Here is a 22,695-nt window from a genome sequence, read left to right as displayed (position 1 = left end):
CTTCCTCTCTCCTCTCTCTCTATCGATGTCATCTTTCGAAACCCGTGTTTTTTTTTTTTCTGCGATGATGGGTGCAGGATTTTCAATCTTAGTTTTCCGCCACGCGTCACACACGCACGAATACCCAAACGTGTCAATCGTACCCGTTAATTTTTTATTTTTTCCGCTTCTCTGTAGTTCACCCCCCCTTTGTCCCTCCGCAGCACTTCCGCAACTGCGACTTCATTTTCTATTCGACTGTCTGTCTGTCTGTCTGTGTGTGTGTGGATCTTCTTCACTAAATTCAAACGTGTTATAAGCTCAAAATAGGATACCACAGCCATGCTGTCTCGTGTGCAGTCCGCGGTGATCCGCTGCGCCGCTGGCGTGCGCGCTGCGTCATCGTCTGCGCCGGCCGCCGCCGCGAAGCCTGCCGAGCACAAGGGCCGCGTCGGATACGTGTCGCAGGTTATTGGTGCCGTGGTGGACGTGCACTTCGCGGAGGGCGTGCCGCCGGTGCTGACGTCGCTGGATGTGACGGAGAACCTCGGCCGCGATGAGCCGCTGACGCTGGAGATTGTGCAGCACTTGGACGCGAACACCGGTCGCTGCATTGCGATGCAGACGACGGACCTGCTGAAGCTGAAGTCGAAGGTCGTGTCGACCGGTGGCAACATCTCTGTGCCTGTTGGCCGCGAGACGCTGGGTCGCATCTTCAACGTGCTTGGCGATGCGATTGACCAGCGCGGCCCTGTAGGTGAGAAGATGCGCATGGCGATCCACGCCGAGGCGCCGAAGCTGGCGGATCAGGCGGCAGAGGACACGATCCTGACGACCGGCATCAAGGTGATCGATCTTATTCTGCCGTACTGCAAGGGTGGTAAGATCGGTCTGTTCGGTGGTGCCGGTGTAGGCAAGACTGTGATTATTATGGAGCTGATCAATAACGTGGCGAAGGGCCACGGTGGGTTTTCCGTGTTTGCTGGCGTGGGCGAGCGCACGCGCGAGGGCACTGACCTGTACCTGGAGATGATGCAGTCGAAGGTGATTGACCTGAAGGGCGAATCAAAGTGCGTGCTTGTGTACGGACAGATGAACGAGCCCCCGGGTGCGCGTGCGCGCGTTGCGCAGTCTGCGCTGACGATGGCCGAGTACTTCCGCGATGTGGAGGGCCAGAACGTGCTGCTGTTCATTGACAACATCTTCCGCTTCACGCAGGCGAACTCCGAGGTGTCTGCGCTGCTGGGTCGCATTCCTGCCGCCGTGGGCTACCAGCCGACGCTTGCGGAGGATCTGGGCATGCTGCAGGAGCGCATTACGTCGACGACGAAGGGCTCGATTACGTCTGTGCAGGCCGTGTACGTGCCTGCGGATGATATCACGGACCCGGCGCCCGCGACGACGTTCTCGCACCTGGACGCGACGACTGTGTTGGACCGTGCGGTGGCAGAGTCGGGCATTTACCCTGCGGTGAACCCACTGGAGTGCGCGTCGCGTATCATGGACCCCGATGTGATCGATGTGGACCACTACAACGTTGCGCAGGATATCGTGCAGATGCTGACCAAGTACAAGGAGCTGCAGGATATCATTGCTGTGCTTGGTATCGACGAGCTGAGCGAGGAGGACAAGGTTGTGGTGGACCGCGCGCGCAAGGTGACCCGGTTCCTGTCGCAGCCGTTCCAGGTTGCGGAGGTGTTCACTGGCATGACGGGTCACTACGTTCAGCTGGAGGACACGGTGGAGTCGTTCTCTGGCCTACTGATGGGGTCATACGACCAGATCCCGGAGATGGCCTTCTACATGGTTGGTGGCATCAAGTCTGTGCTGGAGAAGGCGAAGTCGATGGCGGAGGAGGCTGCGGCGATGGAGAAGCAGCGCCGCGCTCGTCAGGCCGCGAGCGCCTCGGACTCGCAATAGGCGGGCCGCGACGCAGGACCGCAGCGCGCGGGTGTGTGATTGGCGGCGTTGCGCGGCCGTCGCAGAAGATGCCCCACGTGCCGAGCCCGCCGTATTTCGCGCTTACCCGTCTTGTGTTCACCACCACCGCCCCACCGCCTGTCCCTGTGATGAGGCAAGAACGCGGTGTGCTCTAGCGGAAAGGTGAAGTGGTTTGCTTGACAGGCGTTGTAGTGCGTGACGAAGAGATCTCGACCACTCGCATGGGTCGGCGCCAGTAAACGAAGAATCGAATGGGACGCAGGTCGGTGTTGCCGTCTAATTCTCGCTGTGTATGTCGAGTGGTGGTTGTTTTTTTTTGTCTGGTTTGTCGTAAAGTATGCTCGTTTTTTTTTTGTATGTGTGAACGCGTGTTCGTGCCTGCGTGCCGCTCCACAGAGTTCGTTAGGGCAGCGCAGGCTGCCTCGGCGGGGATGCCATCAGACCTGCAGGCACTGTCACGCATGTTAGCAGCGAGGCATTGTCGTGCCCGCCCGCACGACCAACCGCAACTGTGCTATCTTTGAGGTGATAGTAGTAGTAGTAGTAGTAACGACCAATGCTCGACGACGTGTGTCGAATTGAAAAAAAAAAAGAAGGGCTGGGACAGGAGAAAGCGCACTGGGGGGGGGTGCGCATTGTCTTAAAAAAAGAACAAGAGAGGCATGCGATACGGGAGGGGCGTGGTGCGGGAAAGCGAGCGAGAGAGGAGTTTTGTGAGGACAGCGGTATGCAGGGGGGGGGGGGGGGCGGGGCGGGGCGAAGGTTTTTGTCAAGTCATGTGGCGGTCCCCTAGACACAAACAGTCGCGTATTACCATAGGCTGGACGGGGAAGGAGGAGTCGCATTCGCCGCTCTTGGAAGGCCGAACCCCATCCTCATCCCCCCCCACCCCACATACTCGCTTTCGTGGGTTGGCGCAGGACATTTCTTTATCATCTCCCCCTTTCTTTTTTGAAGGGGCGTGAGGGAGCCTGAGCCACTTTTTCGCGCTGTTCTCACCCCCAACCTCCATCTCTCGTATTCTGCCATGCGTGTTATCATATACGGACTGTATGCGTAGCAAGCACATGTCTGTGTGTGTGCGTGTCTGTGCGTTGTTGTTGTTGCGGCGTCTGCAGCCTGTCTCACGCGCCGACTCGCATACTCAGCCAGCTCACATGTATCCCAGCGTGTGCAACCCACGCGAGTAAGGAGTTCAGTCGAAATTTCCACACGATTCATTTTGTGATCTTCACTTGGATATGCACTTGTCTCCCCCCGAAGCATGCACATGCATCCGAGCTCACAAACTCTTCTTATTCCCCCCCTCCCTTTCTTCCTTCTCTCTTCCTTCCCAGAGCCTTGCAGCAAGGCAGCGCAGCACCTTTGCCATTGCTGTTCGCTGCTGCCGAGCCCAGATGTGTGATTGTGTAGGGGGACAGCTGTATTGACAGGATCGTGTGGTCGCGCCTTTGCATCTGCGCGTCGTGGCGTCCCGAGACGATTGGAAAATATGTGCAATTCTTCTGTGCTGTATGCGTTTGTGTGCCGGCTCTGATCGTTCACCCCCTACCTCTCTTTTTTATAATCCCCCCTTATCCTCTTCTTCTTGATTACCTCTAATCTTTCGCGTCACCCACCCACCCACAAACACACACACACACATACACACACTCACATTGACGCACGTGCACTGTGACGCACAAACTACGTACAGGCAATTCACTGCCTTCCCCTCTTCCCGCGTCGATCTCACTCTCGCGCCACCAAAGCGTGTATCGTCTTTCTTGTGGGGACTTTACGCATCTTTCGCTTGAATACCTTAAAAACACACACAAACCATCTCTCTCTCTCTACATACACACACACACACACTTTCTAGTACAAACCATGCTGTCTCGTGTGCAGTCCGCGGTGATCCGCTGCGCCGCTGGCGTGCGCGCTGCGTCGTCGTCTGCGCCGGCCGCCGCCGCGAAGCCTGCCGAGCACAAGGGCCGCGTCGGATACGTGTCGCAGGTTATTGGTGCCGTGGTGGACGTGCACTTCGCGGAGGGCGTGCCGCCGGTGCTGACGTCGCTGGATGTGACGGAGAACCTCGGCCGCGATGAGCCGCTGACGCTGGAGATTGTGCAGCACTTGGACGCGAACACCGGTCGCTGCATTGCGATGCAGACGACGGACCTGCTGAAGCTGAAGTCGAAGGTCGTGTCGACCGGTGGCAACATCTCTGTGCCTGTTGGCCGCGAGACGCTGGGTCGCATCTTCAACGTGCTTGGCGATGCGATTGACCAGCGCGGCCCTGTGGGTGAGAAGATGCGCATGGCGATCCACGCCGAGGCGCCGAAGCTGGCGGATCAGGCGGCAGAGGACACGATCCTGACGACCGGCATCAAGGTGATCGATCTTATTCTGCCGTACTGCAAGGGTGGTAAGATCGGTCTGTTCGGTGGTGCCGGTGTAGGCAAGACTGTGATTATTATGGAGCTGATCAATAACGTGGCGAAGGGCCACGGTGGGTTTTCCGTGTTTGCTGGCGTGGGCGAGCGCACGCGCGAGGGCACTGACCTGTACCTGGAGATGATGCAGTCGAAGGTGATTGACCTGAAGGGCGAATCAAAGTGCGTGCTTGTGTACGGACAGATGAACGAGCCCCCGGGTGCGCGTGCGCGCGTTGCGCAGTCTGCGCTGACGATGGCCGAGTACTTCCGCGATGTGGAGGGCCAGAACGTGCTGCTGTTCATTGACAACATCTTCCGCTTCACGCAGGCGAACTCCGAGGTGTCTGCGCTGCTGGGTCGCATTCCTGCCGCCGTGGGCTACCAGCCGACGCTTGCCGAGGATCTGGGCATGCTGCAGGAGCGCATTACGTCGACGACGAAGGGCTCGATTACGTCTGTGCAGGCCGTGTACGTGCCTGCGGATGATATCACGGACCCGGCGCCCGCGACGACGTTCTCGCACCTGGACGCGACGACTGTGTTGGACCGTGCGGTGGCAGAGTCGGGCATTTACCCTGCGGTGAACCCACTGGAGTGCGCGTCGCGTATCATGGACCCCGATGTGATCGATGTGGACCACTACAACGTTGCGCAGGATATCGTGCAGATGCTGACCAAGTACAAGGAGCTGCAGGATATCATTGCTGTGCTTGGTATCGACGAGCTGAGCGAGGAGGACAAGGTTGTGGTGGACCGCGCGCGCAAGGTGACCCGGTTCCTGTCGCAGCCGTTCCAGGTTGCGGAGGTGTTCACTGGCATGACGGGTCACTACGTTCAGCTGGAGGACACGGTGGAGTCGTTCTCTGGCCTACTGATGGGGTCATACGACCAGATCCCGGAGATGGCCTTCTACATGGTTGGTGGCATCAAGTCTGTGCTGGAGAAGGCGAAGTCGATGGCGGAGGAGGCTGCGGCGATGGAGAAGCAGCGCCGCGCTCGTCAGGCCGCGAGCGCCTCGGACTCGCAATAGGCGGGCCGCGACGCAGGACCGCAGCGCGCGGGTGTGTGATTGGCGGCGTTGCGCGGCCGTCGCAGAAGATGCCCCACGTGCCGAGCCCGCCGTATTTCGCGCTTACCCGTCTTGCGGCATGCTGACAAGAAATTGTCCTCCAAAAGGCAAGGCGAAGGTGCGTTAGATGTGCAGTGGGTGAGGCGTGATGGTACGGTGCAGCCTTGCCGCGCTTTTATTTTTTTCGTGTTCTCTGGTGTTGTGCGGGTCTCAGTTGTTTCGGGGATCTCGCGATGTTGTCATGTGGTACGCGTACTTAAACGATTTAATACTGGGCTTCCCCCCCCCCCCTTTCCCCGCTTCTCATTGCTGTGGATTCCACGCCGGCTGTTGACGCTGCCTAGATGGACCTGCTGGAGCCAGCCGGCGGGAGGGAGGGAGGGAGGGATGGATGGGGTGGGGGGTGGGGGTGGAGGAGTGTGAGGGGCGATTGTTTTGTTACGTTTTTTTTTTCATTTCTAGCGGATCGTCACTGGAGTAGATGGAATGGGATGGGATGGCGACAGGGTGAGAGGGGGGGAGTGAGTGGGCGCACGGATCGGTGGTGTGTGCGGGTGTAAATGTGTCGGCTAACGCATCGGCCCCAGTCATCGTCGAAGCGGTGTGCGTCCGTCTCTCTTCTTCCCCACTTTCACTTATTGTTTTCTGATATTACTTTCTTTCTCCCCCTTTTTAGGTATATAATATATATATATATATGTATATGTATATATTTTTTCGCTGGGTGGGGGGGGGGGAGGGAAGGGGAGGTAGAGGGGCGGGGGTATATAAAAGTAGCACTGGTGGAGGGAAGTGAATGCACACCAGAACAACAACCGTGCGCGCGCGCGCACACACACACACACACAATTGACCGCGCGGTTCTTCTCTTCGTAGCGCCCCCCTCTTTTGTCCTTTCTCACTTCCTCTCTGTATCCAACACACTCACGAAACATGCAGGCGGGCGTTTATCGCAGTATCGGACATGAAGTCAAACAACGAAGTGGCGTAGCTGCATGTTGGGGTCTCGAGAGTACATGTAGAAAATATATATATGCATGTATTTTTTAAAAATGGGTCCATGTCTGAAGAAGTGCGTGTATGTGTGTATATGTGTGTGTATGTGTACGTGTAAAAGTGTTTTTTTTTGTTCGTTTGCGCAACAACAAAAAAGGCATTATGGGAATCGTGCGTATCTTCATATATATATAGAGAGAGAGAGACGCACCCGCCCACCTCCTCTTCCACTCTTCCCTTAACCAAGAAAAGAAACACAGAAATGCCCACACAGAAGTAAACCACGACGAGAAGTTAACAAAACGAAAGCCCCCAAAACACACACACACACGGTGCTCCCTCCCTTCCCACCTCAAATCAAATAATTTGATTTGATTTAATTTGATGTGGGAAGAGGAGGATTTTATTTTTGTGGGAGGAGGCGGGGGCGCTGCGTGTGTGTGTGTGTGTTTGGGTTGCGTATATATATATATATATATACTGCGGTAAAAAAGCGAGCATTTCCTTATTGTTCTGAGGGGGACACACGCGGCCAAGTCAGAAAACGAACTCCAAAACACACAAATACGGAGATGCGCGTTTGTCTTCCCCCTCGGTGTTGAGAATCGGAGCGTCGAGGCTCCTTTTTTTCTCACCTTTCTCTACTTGCGCCCCTCTGTACTTTGCTCATCGTCGTGCTAACGACCCTCTGATCGCCTCACATGCTTTTCTCTATGATGTGGTGGCCGCCTCCCCTACACACCATCCTTCTCTCCCTTTTTCTCGTTCCCCTGCGTGTCTCCCCCTCCCTCCCCCCTCCAATCCTCACAACTGGCCCTCACAGCGGCTCTACCTTTTTTTTTGAACTTCCGTTTTTTTTTGGTTTATGGGTTACTGGATTGTTGCTCCTCCTTCATATTCACACCTTGGACTCGATTGCTTCCGTTTTTGGCTTCCTCCTCCCCCCCCAAAGCCCACCACACTTTTTTTTTATTTGGTGCTTCTCTGCCTCGGCTGCTTTTCATATTGTCTTTGTTTTTTTTTTCGGCCTATTTTTCTTGCCCCGTGTGCTCTGTAGCCGCCACCGCCGCCACCAGGGCACCGCGAGTGTGTTTCTGTGTGTATTACTGAGTGCGTGCTTGTGGTGTGTGTGTTCTTCTGTCTCGTTTTTTTCCTCTTCTCGCTGTCGTGGTTGTGTGTCTAGAGAGGGGGGGGGGAAGTGTAGGGAGAGGACATCGTATTGTACTTCCCCTCCCGCATCGTGTGCTTTTTTTTTGTTATCTATCATATATATATATGTACACACACCCAGTCTGATTTATATGTGAGTGTTTGCTGGTGCCGGTGTTGTCAATCCTAATTTTCTTCTCGATATATATATATATATCTTGTTGCATTGTTTCTTTTTCCCTCTCTCCCTCGAGGGTGCAAAAAAAAAGGATCGCACCTTTGCAGTGTGTTCTTTGTGTGTGTGTGTGTGTATTTTGCTGCGTTGTATTCCTGGGTATCACCCAGAGAGGAGCTGCAGGTTGGGCGCTCTCTTCTTCCTTCCCCCCCCCTTTCCTCTCCTCTCCTTTTTTTTTTGTTCACTCTGTCCACCAATCGCCACTAACCCCTTTCTCTGTGTGGGCTCACCACCGCCATCCCCCACACAATGCTCAACTGGTGGCTTATTCTTCTTATCATCCTGGTGCCGCTAATCTGCATCGGCCTCACCGTCTACGTTATCGTTTACTTCCAGTCGGAGGAGGACTCCGGATGGGACTATGTGCCGAAGTCGATCGCCGGGCTTGGGTTTTTCGTGGCCTTGGGCGCCATTCTGCTTGTCCCATACGATGTCGCCAACTCACCAGACCCCACTGTAGAGCACAAGTTCAGCCAAACAATCAATGCGGTCCTCATGTGGGAAATCGTGTTGTGGACGATGGCTGCCCTGGCTGTTGTGGTGTGCCCCCTTTTTCTGTTTTTCTATGAGGCGTTTGACCCCGATAAGCCGAGCGTTTCCAAGCAGGCTGCGCAAGGCGTGATCTCCACCCTTGTCATTGTCGTGCTATTCGCTGTGATCGTAGGTCCCTGCTACTACTACGCGGGTTTTGCGGACATTGAACTCATATCCTACGCAGGAACACCGCAGAAGGCCCTACCCGAGAGCCCGGGCCTCTTTTACACAGAAAATGGGAGCAGAACAAAAATGGCCATCCCCGTGAGTTTCTACACTTATTGCATGGGCATGTTGTGCTTCTTTGGGTGGTTACTCTTCTTTTTCTACGGCGGCATCGGTGTCGCTGCCTACCCTATCGGCCTTATCAAGGACTTCCAGTCACACACCCGGTCCATTAGTGCAAGTCGCTTTGCGGAGGAGATGGCCATAATCTTGGCCAAGGCAGATGCAATTCTGGGGCTTTGTGCGGCCCTGCAGAAAGAAAGCCGCGGGAGAATCTCTCGCTCCACAAAGAACAAGATCAACATCGTGCGCAACGAGGTTTACTTCTTAGAAGCACAGCAATCGAAGCTCATTTGGGCATACAAAACAGCCGGCGGCTCGCCCTTCATTGTGTATGGCAAGCTCCTGCTGGGGATCGTGTGCGTCATCATCATGATCATGTGGACCCTGCAGATTTTCGTCTACAATACCTTCGATGCTGACCCATTTCTCAACACGCTACTACTGCGCCTCACCGATGCTTTCGGACTGCTCGGCGTCTGCGCCTACAGCATCCTAGCTTTTTACCTCATGTGGTCAACGTTCCAGGGGCAGATCGCTCTGGGCCTGCGCTTCTTCTTCTTCCAGATACACCCCATGAAGCGGCGAGACACCCTTGTGAATGCTTTCCTCTTCAACGCCAGTCTCCTCCTCATTACCTCCTTTGCGGTTTTGTTCTTCGTCGTGCGTTCCTTCCGGGACTACGTAGCGCTGACCGCCATCAACGGCTTGATGAACGTATTTGTGGCACACCTGCGTGGTATTGGCGTACTTTTAAGATGGGTGCAGTTCTTCTTTTTGGGCATGTCAATACTGGCGCTGATACTGGCACTGGTGTGGCCTCGAAAGAAGCGTGGCGATCCGGCCAAGTTGAACCTAGATGATTTGAAGTGACCCCCCCCCCCCCCATGGACACACAGCGTGTCCACACCCGTTTGTGTTTTTTTCTCTCACCCCCTCTCCTTTTCTCTGCTTCATCACCCCTTTTTTGTACACTAAAAGGCGACCGCGCACGCGCGCGCGGAAGAATTAAGAGAAGGAACGTAATTGGTGCTGTCTTTCATATATAAGCCCGCCCCCTTTTCAACTCGCCTTCTCTACCATCTCGCGCTGTTCTTCTCGCTACTCCTTTGTCGAGTTCCTCTTCTTTTCTGGCTCGCGTGTTTGCGGTTTGCTTCACCCTCTCTGTTCATTGTTTTCTCGCTGTGTTTGTGCGTGTGTGTGTGTGTGTGCCTCCGTCTCTCTATTTGTTGCGGAAAGAATTGTCCCCTCTTTTTTCGATCCTGGGCTGACGGCAGAGGGTGGCTGGAAGGGGGATACACGCGCCAACTTTGTCGATATTTGCGTCTCTGTACCCCTCCCCCTTCTCCGGTTGCTGGCAATATCCAAGCTTGCACATGCCCCACCTCCTCCCTTCCAACTCAAACATGCCTTTACGGTCACAGTCATCTCCTCCGTCTCGTCGCCCTGTGATTATCTCACCCCTGTTCATGTTCTCGTTGGCCTCTATTCCATGCCCTCTTCCCCCCTTCTTTGACACTCTGCCACAATCTGTATTGTATGCTCGCTTGGCCAACCGCCCTCCCCCCCCTTCCCCCCTTTGCGTGTGTGTGTGTACGTGTGTGCAGGTGGTGCGCGCAACCGGACGCAAAACGTATCAGCGCACAGAGACCACCACCACCCCCCTGGATGTGGGCCTTGGTACATCTCTTTACTTCGTATCACGTTTGTATTCATCTTTTTTTTTCCATAGGGGGCTTGCAGCTCAATACGAGCTCCGTTGCTTCCCCTCTGTACACACCCAAGACGGCTGCGCTCACTACTGTTTTGCTGGCTTCTTCTTTTTTTTTCTTACTGGGTAGGGGATTTGAAGCACACCTTTGCTACTTACTCTGACGATTCACCCAGTCGCAATGCGCCGGTCCGCGCAGCAGACCTATGCAGTACTGGCCGGCGAAGAAGTGCCCGAGCTGACGTCAGTGCCGGATGGAATCTCTCTGTGGACTGGTGCGGATATCGACGCGTTGCGCCGTACTGCTGCTCGTGGCGATAACACGGGCAAAAAACAGGAGGACATGGCACGAAATCTCTGCCGCACGATCGACATTCTCGGCATCCGTAGCCAGCGAGCGCAGGGAATCAACGCCGTCCTCACCTCCGTGGCGCGACTACGGGAGAACAACACTTCCCGGCTTTACTTGCTCACCGAGAACCACCGCGGCGTTGGAATACTGAAGGTGGGAGTGAAGAAGTTGTTTGTGACGCATCCCGTCAAGTGTACTTTGGTGGAGGTGGATCCTCTCTGCGTGCTCGACTTTTATGTGGACGAAAGCTGCCAGAGAAAAGGGTATGGGCAGCAGCTGTACGATCACATGCTAAAGGCAGAAAAGATTTCCAGGCCAGAGGAACTGGCTATTGATCGCCCTAGCAAGAAGCTGCTCAACTTCATAAAAAAACATTACAGACTCACCGCGTACACGCCGCAGGCGAACAACTTTGTTGTCTTTCACCGTTTTTTTGACGACACCACAGTGTCCGAGCGCGGAAAGCTTCTGCGGGCCTCATCCCCAATGCGCACACAACCGGCTTCGCTCACTGCGGATGCTGCTGCTGCCCCCAACGACGTGAGGCCAAAAAACAGGATGCCCGGGTAGACGCTGGTGTGGCAGCGCCATCACTGGCAGCCAGTGATGGCGCTGCTGCCACCGCTTTTGGCATTTTTGGTCTACCCGGGCCCCCATTAACGGCGCAGTCGTCACTCTACAGAGTCGGTCCCTCGATATTCGCGTTACCGGGGTGTCACCGCCGTGCGCTGCGCAACTCCTATCCGACACCGCCTGTGCGCTTGCCCTCGCTCACACCTCCAGGTGTGTCGGCGGCTGCATCAGCAAATCTTCACCCACCTGCGCTGGTGTCCTTGCTGCCACCCGGCTGCTTTCAGAGCCGACCAGCCGCTGTGAGGGAGCCCTCGATCTTGCAGGTGAAGCCCCCTACTCGAGATGCCCTAGCGCCTACGCGGTACGCCCCGTTGCCACTGTCGATACTGCCTACGACCTCTGACGACGTCGCTGCTGCTGCTGAAGAGGGGATGTCATACATCCGAATGTCACCCGTATCTAACAGCAGTCACAGGGCTCCCGGGGGAGGATCTGCAGGTGCCAAGGCAGCATCGCTGTCACCGCCACTTTGTTCTGTTGCCATGCCACCAGGCTGCCGCGGAGCACGGTGGAACGGGCTCGCGTTGGCAGCTGTGGACACTGAGAACCGCCGCGAAGACTACAGAAGTGATCCCGGTGCACATGAGGCGTTGTTGACGCCGAGTTCCCGTCCGCAGGCACCGTACCGCCGGGGTGCTGCGTACAACATAATCAGCAATCTCCCCTGACCCGCAGTTCCTTGAATGCTGCGGGGAATCGAATTCTCGGGGAGAGGGAGGGAGAACCATCTGCGTGCGTGTATGTAATGTAGGCCGGATGAATGATCGACAAAATATGAGCGCTGATGCATGACGGCTCTGTGCGTGCGGGTTTGTGTGCCCACATTTCAAAAGATCTCCTTGTCTGTAAGCCCTTTTGCGGAACTCGAGGCACGTGAAGGGGCCAACAGGCTTTACGCTCGGGTAGCGTGCGGGGGGGGGGAAGGGGAGGGGGAGGCTCTTCGTCGCCGAAGGTGCACCCATCTGAGTCGCTGACCACTTCCCCGTACTGCGCCCCTGCATCTCTCCCTCTCGTTCCTCCAAACCCAATGTGCGCGTACCCCTTTATCTTCCCTATCCCATTCTTCGTCTCGGCCAAGTTGACATGCCGTATCCCTTCCCTCAAGTGCCTTCGCGGATGTTTCACACACACACACACACACACACACACACACACACGACACGACACGAACAAACAAGCCAAGCCCCCCTTACCAAAAAAAAAGATGCTCCTCACAACACAACTCATCGTGACGAAGACATTCCTTGGGCACTGAGGACGGATGACTTGACTCATGCCCGCGGACCTCTCTTCAGGTTCAGGACTCCTTGCTGAGGCCAACACATGAGAAGAGTCACGAGGTCCCTCAGGATTTTTTTCTAGGAAGATGATGGAGCCGGGCCGGGTCAGGTCGGGGGGGGGGAAGGGGATGGGGAGGGGAGGGCGACACTCATTTCTCGATGAGTGGCGGATGTGGCAAATTTCTCAGTAGAAAACGAACAGGAATGCGCTTTGGTGTGCGCTCTTTTTTTTTGTTGCATCACCAAGTCTTCTGGCGGCTTCGCGGTCGCGGAGTTCAACCTTCTGCACTGACTCATAATCGAAGCGCCCCCCCCTTCTTCATAGTCTTCGTTGATTTTGGGAGGAGGACCGGGTCCACCTTACGCACCTCTGATATTTTGATCCCGTGCCACGCAACTTTGACACTGGTGAGAAGAAAAAGGTGGTGCAGGTGCCTGAGGAGTATAGTTATCGACTGGCAGACCCACGCTCACAACACCCGCCTCGATATTATCTTCCGATGAGGAGGCATTGAAGCCTCCTGCACCCCCCCTCCCTTTTTTTTTCCTCCAGAGCAGACACACTGGCGCGGAGGGGGGGGGGAAGAGGCGGGGCTCCTGAGAACGCATGTTTGCCGCTGCCTTTGGGTGAGTCTCATCGCGGACTGACACAGGGGGTAAGTCTACGGCTGCTGCCTCCCTCCCTCCGGAGGTTCATGTGTTAGCGTGGACTCTTTAAGATCTGGAAAGAGGGGGGAGAGTGGCACGTTACCTGTCTTGACGCAGATGGGGGGGGGAGTGTGGGGAAGAGAAGGCGAACCGCCCGGCAACGGCGTTGGGAGCCAATTCAAGGCTTTTCAATGGACCAGAACGGAATGGCTTTTTTTCGGGGGGGCTGCTCGCGGTTCTCACCGGAGGGCGGTGAGGGTGGGGTCGGGCGCATCGTTTTTTTTTTTTTTTCGGTGGTTTCACAGCGGAATGAAAAGGCCGATGGCTCTCCAAGTGGATGCGTGAATCGATGCAACTATCCAAAATAGTTGACGCTGTTGTCCGCAGGTGCTCAAAGTGATCTGGGGGGGGTTCACAGGAGTACCACCACGAATACACGATATCGCGTCACGCCAATGGCAAGGCCCGGTGCCGTGTACAATCTCTGCACATGTGCGACAATGACCGGGGAGGGGGTATGTGTGTGTGAACTGGAGGACCAGGAAACCTGCCGCTATCGGCATGCGTTAGGGGACACGGGTCCCTGACGACAAGATCGATTGGGCAGAGCCCCGGAGAGGTGCACTTCTCGCGCTGGGAAGCCTTGGCTTTATATATTGGAGCTTAGGTTTACCCTCACGTGGATGGAAGTTCTGCATTCACTGTTCCCCCCCCCTTCGACAAGGGGACTACTCACACCGTGATGCAGTCGACACGGAGCTCCATGACTCAGTTTCCATACATGTCCCACGGCTCGCTTGATTCTATCAAGCGAAGACCCCCCCCCCCTTTCCCGACGGGTTCAGCGGTGATTCTGCATATCAAACGTGAGGGGGGGGGTGGGGAACCACCAGAAACACGGGGAGGTGCAAGATGGAAGGCTTGACGATGGGGGTCGGGGCGGGGGGGAGGGCAAGTGGCTCCTCGCCCTCACCAGCACATGCCCATCGACACACACACCAATAGAGGGGAGGGAGGGGGGGGGGAGGCAAAACACATACATGTACACGTGTCTCTGCGCTTGTGTAACCGGTCGCATTGGCCCGGCAACTCCTGCCTGGTATGGTCTCAGTATGAGCGACGCGACCGCATGCATAGGTGGTGGACACCCACCCAGCCACACACAAAATTTGAACCACCAGAGACGAATGGGCGGAATCGCCAATATACTCGGGGTATTCATCTCCTTTCTGTCATCCTCTCTCCATCCATGGCCACTCCCTCTCTCTCGCTTTCTCGCTCTCTCCCGCTACTCACTGCCGCTTCTCTTTCTTTTTTCCCCCTTCTAGTTTTATAGCGCACCGCAGAGAAACTCGTGCCCCCCCCCCCCCTCCTCCCTCCCCCCTCGACCATGTCAAAAGGCCACCGAACGGCTGAGGTGTCTCGACGCCTCGTCGACGCGTACGTCACATCGCTACGCCAACGCCTTCCAACGCACTGCATTCGGCAGCTTGACAAACTCCCAAAGGCGCAAGAGCACCAGCTCACCCGCCTTCGCCAGGCTTACCCTGGCACACCGCCAGAGCTCCTTTACCTTCTCCAGCGCGTGAACGGAACGTGCTGGGAGATGCTGCAGGGACCACCGGGCTCTGTGCCACCGCCCGCTAGCGCTAAAGTCACTGGGACCTCTCTTAAAGGTGAAGGTGGGGTTCCTGCAACGTTTGCCGCCACTGCTACGACAGCGCCGCCGTCATCGGCGCCGGCAGCAACCAGCACCGCCACAGCAGACCCGCCTGCAGCCAGTGCGTCGCCTGCAACGCCCACCAAGCCGGCGGCAGCTTCTTCTGCCTCTGCAGAGGCCTCGGCGAGGGGCGTCAACAAAGCGACAGCCGCAGCTGCAATGGCCTCCGAGGCGGCTGCTTTCATCAAATCGAAGATCGTCAAGAAAGTGAGCACGATAGGGGCACCGCGGCGGCGGCGCCCGCTTCCACATTTTGTGGCGCTGCCCATCCTCGGCTCCACGTACAGGTGCTGTCCGTATTACCTCAAGTCGGTTGATCAGATGCTGGTAGCAGAGCAGCAGTTCCCACCCCCTACCGCCACTCTCCCCGACCAAGGCGAGGGCTGGGTTCCTTCTTCAGCCGCTGCCGCAACACAATCGTCCCCGCCTCCGCTCCCGCCTCCCCCTTCCACACCAAGTTCGTCTTTGCCGGCCGACCCCGTCCCTACAGGGGCGGGGTTGAATGATACTGTCGGTGTGGCTGGGCAGGGCAGTTGCGAGGGAGGCGCGGCGGGCACCACACGCGGCTCGCCACCGCCCACCGCTAGCGGGGCCGCGCTCAACACACATTGTATCTCTTCGGTCTACGCGGGGTGCAGGATCGTTTACAGCGCCCCTCCAACGTCGCTCCCGCTACCGCCATCACCTCCTGGTACCAGCGGTGCGTCGAACACCGCAGCTTCGTATGAGATTGCTACTGGTGATGCTAATGCATCCCTCGCGACGAACCTGACGCCGGCGTCATGTAGCGAGGAGCCTCGTCTCGTCTACGTCGATCCCCGCATCGATATCCATGCCAGCTTTTACCAGTGGCTTGCGTTTGCCGACAGCGTGCAGCCACATGTTCGAGGCCCAGCACCGACAATCCCGGACGCCGATCCTGCAAAGGTTAAGGCGGCATCTGCCGCGGGGAACGCAGCCGACAAGTGTAGGTTTTCTCCTGCGCGTACCCCATCCCAGACCTACACGCCGCCGCCGCCCCCCCCGAAGCAGTTCGCTGCCTCGCGGCTCTACATCGACTTCAAACCCGTCGAGCTTCACGGTGGCGTGTACGGGCAGGTGATTCAGTTTGTTCACGGCAAGCCAGACAGCTTCTCTGTAGTAGCAAGCGATTTCGGGGAGTACTTGAAGTACATCATGGCGGAGGAGTACGGCTTCACGGAGGAGCTGGAAGCCGGCGACGACGACGATGACGCTGATGTCGGTGCTCAGAAAGCACGCCGCAACGATTTGCCCTTGACGGGGCCGGCGCCCTCCATTATCACTACCGATGGCCGTCCATTAACGTCACCGACCCCATCACAGACAGACGTTCGGACCAAAAGGTAGGCGACAGAGGGGAGAGGGAGAAGGGCCGACGCGTTGCTGTAGGAGGCTGTAATGGACATGATCGAGGTATCGGTGCCGCACCGTCTTAAACTGTGTGTGTGTGTGCCTATGAATGTGTTTAGCTTATGTACGACACTGTAGTGATTTTTTTTTTCCGTTGTGGATGCTGTTGGCTTGTCTGCCACGTGGGTGATGCAGCCTCTTCCAGCCGTACGTTTTTCTCCCCCCCCCCTTCTCGCCCCTCCTCTCTTCCTTTCTGTGGCGGTGGTGGTGTATGGCTGCATGTTATTTTCTTTTTGCTCTTGTTTCCCCTCTCTGCTCCCCCCTTTTTTTTTCGTGTTGGTTTATATTGTATGTGTGTGGGTGTGTGTGGGTCTGTGCGTTCAGTATCTTTTCGGTGGTCGGTGGCCGGTGGCATGGATGTGTTGGCTGCTTGTGTACTCAGTCTTGGTGACGTGCTTCTCATGATGTGTGTATGCCCCTCTTATCTTTCGTTATGTACGCGTTGAGGGCTGTGTTCTCTCTCTCCACGTCACAAATCACGACATATGCTAACCCCCCCTTCCCCTTCCCCCTCCCCCTCCCCATCTAGACACATTGACGCTCCACAAATACACAGAGGAGAGTACTTGCGGTATCCCTCCCTCCCTCCTTCCCTCCCTTCCCCCCTAAAAGAAAAGCAGACATCTAACTTTGCTCCACACACACACACACCTTTGTCATCTCTGACTGCCGCGTGTTTCGTCTCCACTACTACCGCCTTCCTCTCCCTCCACTCTGGGTTCTTTGTGCTTACGCGTAAGGCTCTTGGTTCCAAGCGTGAGGCCTTGCGTGTCGCTCTACCCCCTATGTGCACTCGAATAGACACGGGATCGAGAGATGGAAAAGAAAGTTTTGTGAAATAGGAGGGGGGAGGCAAACAATTTAGTGGCGCACACTCGGGGGTGGGGGGTGGGGGGGGGAGATAAGGGAAGGTTCTTCTCCTTTTGTGATGGTGATACTCGGTCATGTGTGCCAAAACTTGGCCGCACCTCCGAATACCCCCTTATCCTGCCGTCGTCATGCCCGCCTGTGTGTATATATTTATACATATATTTATATGTATAAATATATGTGGATGACACTGCTTATTTTACAAGCTCTTGTGAGCTCGCATAATATGCGTGCGGTGTTGCTTCGCCGCACCTGACTTCACTTCTGCGCTACAACGTCCCCCCCTCCCCCCTCCCCACTTATCTTCATAAAATCATGTTTTTTTCCCCCACATTTCTCTTCTTGACCGGATTTCGACGTTAATCGCATCGCGCGTGTTCGTGTGTGTGTGTGTGCATAAACACATTCACCTGTGTGTTGAACACACTCGCACCCCATCTGCCCATATTTATATCCACGGCACGCACACACACACACGCATCACATACAGAAGCGCTTGCTTTCCTTACCCCCCTCCTCCTTCCCCCACACTTTCTTGTACACATTTCCATTTCCTTTTCCTTCCCGAGCCATGCCGCGACCGTTTGGCGTTTGGGCACCGGCCACTACACTGGCCGAGTACCGCGCCCGCATCCCGAACCCGTTCGCGTACAGCTTCAAATGGGTTTACTCCATGAAGAAGGAGGTGTACTACCCACCAGAGGCGTTGGCGCACTTTAAGGACCCCCAGCAGTTCAAGGACGCCGTCGACACTGTTATCGCGATGCGTATTTCTGATAAGATTTTCGGTGAGGGCCAGAAGCTGCCTCGTCACCCCATCATTCTCATGATTATTGTATTGGCAACGCATGGCTTCATCATCTTCAGTGGGCTCAAGTACTACTACGGGACACACCTACCGGCGAACAACCCGACGTGGCGCAAAACGGTCAACAAGGAGTGGGAGGAAGCCATCAACAACTCACCATGGGACCACATGTCGCATGTGTGGCAGTACAGCGACGAATACGCGGCGGCGCTCGGTGATGTCGGTGCTCCTGGCCCGCGCAAGTTCTACATCCCTGCTTAAGATGCACTACTATCCACTGATACACGCGCACATGCGTACACTCACACGCAACGAAAGCACGCCTGCGGACTCTTGTCGTTCGCTGCAGGGCATCCGAACAAATGACAGGTGGACCTTCCATCGCTCTTACCAAGACCGCTCTTTCTTCAGATTGCCCCCCCCCCTCCCCTCCCCTCCCCTCCCCCTCTCCTTTCCACTGATCGAACCGGCGGAAGCGCTGCCTGGAAAGCTGACGTGGTTTTTTGTCTGTGTGTATATTTAGTGTACATGCCGAGTGCCGTAAGGCTCCCTCTTCTTTCCCCTTTCCTTCCCCTACCTCCTCGTTTTTTTCCTTTTGAAAGCCTGCCTGTGTGCGCACACGGAGGCTGTACATGGCGGAAGGGGGGGGGGATGATGATGGATGGGTGGGGGTACGGGTTTGGAGGCGTCAGGCTGAGAACTTCGCGTTTCTCTTTGGTGTTTCTTTTGATCGGTTGCATTTTTCACTATTGGAGAGTACGTGCGTGTTTCTGTCTTTGTGTGTGTGTGTGTGTGTGTGTGTGTGTGTGTGTGTATGTGCGTGTGTCTTCCTGACGGGGCTGCCTGCAAACGTTTCTGTGCGCACCACTCGTTTATCTTGTATGTTTTTGTTATAAAAAAGAAGAACACACTTTTCATTTGTTGTAGTAGTAGTAGTGGATGGGTTGGTTGTTTGGTTTTGATGTTTTTTTTTTGTTTTTCATCCTTTACTTGTTACGAGGTAGGTGTGGTGCCCGTTGTAGCTACATCACCTGCCACAGAGTGGGCACTTTCTATTTCACAGAAGCGTGTCTCCTGCCGATTTTCTTCCCCACTCGCACTCTTGTGCATGTGCGAGTGTTGTGTGAGTAGGTTGTGATCATATCCCGTGCGTCTGAAGGGTATCTGTCTGTGTTTGTCTGTGCGTGTGTGTGTGTGTGTGCACACCGCACCTTCTCACTTCAGAACCTTTTTTGTTTTCCTTCCTCATTGGGAATCGTTTCCAGTGTTTTTTTGCTTCGTGTAGAGGGGCACATGACGGTGGAGGGGTGGACGGCAGATGTCTCCAAAGAATTTTGAGCTCCCCCTCTTTCCCTCCCCCCTCCCCTCCTCTTCCCTTCCCCACGGAGAGCGCGCACACACAGACGAATGCACGAAAGAGAGGAAAGAAGAACAAGCCGGGTGGAGAACGACCATCAAAAAAATGTTAGAACCGTACCGATGAAAGAAACTCGGGGAGGATACCCCTCCACTCCTCCACTCCCCCCTCCCTCCCTTCCCGCAAAGCTTCACCACCGGGGCGAAGGGGGGGGGGAGAGGAGGGCCAACAGGGGGCCTTGCGTGAGCAGTCAGGTTGCCTCGATTCGACAGGTGGAATGACTTTCAAAAAACAACAACAAAAAATAGAGGGGGTGAAGCACACATGCACACACACACACACACAATTTTTAGCTCGATGCTTTACCTAAAAGATATCCGAGCGTTTGCGTGTCTCTTTTCGGGTTCAAGCGTGGTTCTTCTCTCACACCTCCACCCAAAAGGAAACCCGGATGGGCTATAAATATGCGCCCGGAGCAGTAAGTTATTCGGCTCTGCAGAGTGGGAGAGGTCGGAGGAAAGGGGTAGGGGCGGTCAGCATGGTGCGAAAGCGATGCTCACGTTGCGGCAGCTCTCTTCGCTTTTTTACTTCCTGCCGCCTCTCGTTCTCCTTCGCACCCATCTCACACAACCGTCTGTTTCCCTTCTCCCGTGTCGTGTGTACATCTTTCGGCGTGCTGCGCGTCCATCCCTCTCTCTCCCCCTCCTTCTCCCCTCCCCCTCCCCCCGGGATCATTTTGATGTGATCTTCGCCTCTTAAAAAAAAATGGTTACACTGGGCACGCACACGCGCCCCCTTTCATTCTTGTGGTTTGTGGTGGTTCTTACTTGCTGTAAATACAACAGCTTCCTCTTTTATTTATTATCTATCTACCCACCCCTCTCGTTCTTTCCTCCCCTTCGCCACTTCGCATCCTGCCTTTTAGCTTGGCTTCCATCTCACTTCTTTGGCAGATGCTTTGAGGAAAAATACATCCACCTACCGCCACCACCACCACCACCATCACCATCACTGCCACTCTTCCTTCCCTGATATATCAATGTATATCGTTGCATGAACACATTGCCACAGAGAAACGAATCATCTCCTCCTCCCCCTTCCCCTTCCCTCGCATCCTTCGCGTATACAAGCCCAGACCTCGCCTCTCGCTTTGCTACTGTGTGTTTTACTTTGACCCCCTTCATATTTCTTCTTTACTATATTGCCCCTCTTTTTTTTTTTCGTATCGAGACTCTCCCCCCTCCCCCCCCCCCCCCCCCCCCTTTCCCTCTCCTCCACCACACGCTTTGTTCTTGAGAAGATGCTACGCGCCACCTTTCCTCTGCTGAGGTCGATCCCCAAGGTCACCCACATCCAGGACAAGTTGCTGATCAATGGTCGTTTCGTGCCGGCTGTGTCTGGGAAGACTTTTGAGGTTGTGAACCCTGCAGACGAAGAGGTGATTGCGAAAGTCGCAGAGGCCGGCAAGGCGGACGTCGACCTTGCCGTGGAGGCTGCCCGCCGCGCCTTCGAGTCTTTCCGCACAACCGAATGCCAGTGGCGACGCAACCTAATGCTGCGCTTGGCGGACATACTGGAACAGAACAGTGCGGAGATGGCTGCCCTAGAAAGCCTAGACAACGGCAAGCCTTTCGAGATGGCGTTGGATGTCGATGTGGCGTCTTCGGTGGATATACTGCGTTACTACGCTGGTTTCGCGGACAAGGTGGAAGGATTTGTGCCACCGCGTGCCGGTAATTTCTTTGGCATTGTGAAGCGTCAGCCCGTTGGCGTGTGTGGACAGATCATCCCCTGGAACTTCCCACTGCTGATGGCTGCATTCAAAATCGCACCTGCGCTTGCACTGGGCAACACCGTGGTGCTGAAGCCCGCGGAGCAGACACCGCTGAGCGCACTACGACTTGGTGAGATGGCGCTGGAGGCGGGCTATCCGAACGGGGTCCTGAACATCCTGCCGGGCTTTGGCACTGTCGCCGGTGCGGAGATTGCACGCCATATGGATGTGGACAAGGTTGCCTTCACGGGCTCGTCTGTGATTGGCCACGAAGTGATGCGGCTGGCTGCGGAGAGTAACCTGAAGAAAGTGTCACTGGAGCTCGGTGGCAAGTCTGCGCTGATTGTGTGCGAGGACGCCGATGTGGAGGAGGCGGCAGGTGTGGCGACGACGGGCATTTTTTTCAACGCGGGTCAGGTGTGCACAGCGTCGTCCCGTATTTATGTCCACGAGTCCGTATACAACGAGTTTGTGTCGTGTCTGCGCAAGCACGCGGATGCGCGCAGGGTGGGCCCAGGCAACGACACAGCGAACAACATGGGTCCACTGGTATCGGATAAGCAGCTGGAGCGCGTGCTCGGGTACATCGCGGACGGCGTGAAGGCTGGGGCCACAGTGGTGACCGGCGGCAAGAGGATCGGTGACAAGGGCTACTTCGTCCAGCCGACAATCTTTTCGGACGTGGAGGAGGACATGCGGATCTGCAAGGAAGAGATCTTTGGTCCTGTGACTTGTGTGATGAAGTTCCGAGACATGGATGAGGTGGTGAAGCGCGCGAACAACAGCATATATGGGCTGGCTGCTGGCATCTGTACGCGCAGCATGGACACTGCGATGCGCTATTCCACCTTCCTCGACGCCGGCACGGTGTGGGTGAACACATGGAACAACTTCTGCCCCACGATGCCTTTTGGCGGCTTCAAACAGAGTGGGATTGGCCGCGAGCTGGGCAAGGGCGCCATCGACCTCTACACGCAGTCAAAGTCGATCCACTTTGCACTCAAGGGGCCCATTGTCAAGCCGTGAGGAGATGGCAGGCAGAGGGCGCGCTTCACCGCTTCATGCATCCCTCCCTCCACTCCACAAAATGCGTTCCCACCGTTTCAGAGCTGTGCGAGAGGGTGTCAGGCGGGTGGGGAGGCGAGTCGTTTGGCTCCCACACGTGCGCGCCAAGGTTGTCCAACCTGCTTGCACCGCTGCTTGGGACGCCGCGTAGAGTGTCTCTGCTCTGTCCTCGTCTACTATATTACATCTCCTTTTTGTGCAGTGTTGCTGCTGGCGTATAAAGTGTGCGTGCGTGCGTGTGTGTGTGTGTGAGTATCCGGGTGAGACTTTGCTGTTCTCCTGAGTCTCTTCTCCGCGAAGGGCACATGACGTTCGGGGATGAGGAGGGAGGGGGATCGAAATATGTGTGTGTGTGTGCACCAGCAGTCACTCAGAGGGGAGTAGCTTTATGGAGTCAGCGAGGTGTGCCATGGGCGCCATTTTCATCCCCACCCCCCCATG

The 22,695-nt window shown here is 55.8% G+C and overlaps 6 protein-coding genes across 6 annotated transcripts; all 6 read left to right on the top strand.

The window, feature by feature from the left end:
• Window positions 1–321: 321 nt before the first annotated feature.
• JKF63_04619 (uncharacterized protein) lies at window positions 322–2,075 on the top strand (the record flags this gene model as incomplete). Its single annotated transcript, XM_067900600.1, has 2 exons — window positions 322–1,516; window positions 1,594–2,075. The coding sequence occupies 2 exons, from the start codon at window positions 322–324 to the stop codon at window positions 2,073–2,075; spliced, it is 1,677 nt and encodes a 558-aa protein (XP_067756621.1).
• Window positions 2,076–3,789: 1,714 nt separating this feature from the next.
• On the top strand, window positions 3,790–5,492 carry JKF63_04618 (uncharacterized protein; the record flags this gene model as incomplete). Its single annotated transcript, XM_067900599.1, has 2 exons — window positions 3,790–4,984; window positions 5,062–5,492. 2 exons carry the CDS (start codon window positions 3,790–3,792, stop codon window positions 5,490–5,492), a joined length of 1,626 nt encoding a protein of 541 aa, XP_067756620.1.
• A 2,543-nt stretch (window positions 5,493–8,035) lies between these two features.
• JKF63_04617 (uncharacterized protein) lies at window positions 8,036–9,478 on the top strand (the record flags this gene model as incomplete). The annotated part of the gene is made up of 1 exon (XM_067900598.1): window positions 8,036–9,478. One exon carries the CDS (start codon window positions 8,036–8,038, stop codon window positions 9,476–9,478), a length of 1,443 nt encoding a protein of 480 aa, XP_067756619.1.
• A 5,141-nt stretch (window positions 9,479–14,619) lies between these two features.
• JKF63_04615 (uncharacterized protein) lies at window positions 14,620–16,317 on the top strand (the record flags this gene model as incomplete). Its single annotated transcript, XM_067900597.1, has 1 exon — window positions 14,620–16,317. The coding sequence occupies one exon, from the start codon at window positions 14,620–14,622 to the stop codon at window positions 16,315–16,317; it is 1,698 nt and encodes a 565-aa protein (XP_067756618.1).
• Window positions 16,318–17,821: 1,504 nt separating this feature from the next.
• On the top strand, window positions 17,822–18,319 carry JKF63_04614 (uncharacterized protein; the record flags this gene model as incomplete). The annotated part of the gene is made up of 1 exon (XM_067900596.1): window positions 17,822–18,319. The coding sequence occupies one exon, from the start codon at window positions 17,822–17,824 to the stop codon at window positions 18,317–18,319; it is 498 nt and encodes a 165-aa protein (XP_067756617.1).
• Window positions 18,320–20,715: 2,396 nt separating this feature from the next.
• JKF63_04613 (uncharacterized protein) lies at window positions 20,716–22,215 on the top strand (the record flags this gene model as incomplete). The annotated part of the gene is made up of 1 exon (XM_067900595.1): window positions 20,716–22,215. One exon carries the CDS (start codon window positions 20,716–20,718, stop codon window positions 22,213–22,215), a length of 1,500 nt encoding a protein of 499 aa, XP_067756616.1.
• Between the last annotated feature and the right edge of the window lie 480 nt (window positions 22,216–22,695).

Source organism: Porcisia hertigi, chromosome 25 (assembly GCF_017918235.1).
Source record: "Porcisia hertigi strain C119 chromosome 25, whole genome shotgun sequence".
NCBI classification, from domain to species: Eukaryota; Euglenozoa; class Kinetoplastea; order Trypanosomatida; family Trypanosomatidae; genus Porcisia; species Porcisia hertigi.
This window is presented reverse-complemented; position numbering and strand designations above follow the sequence as displayed.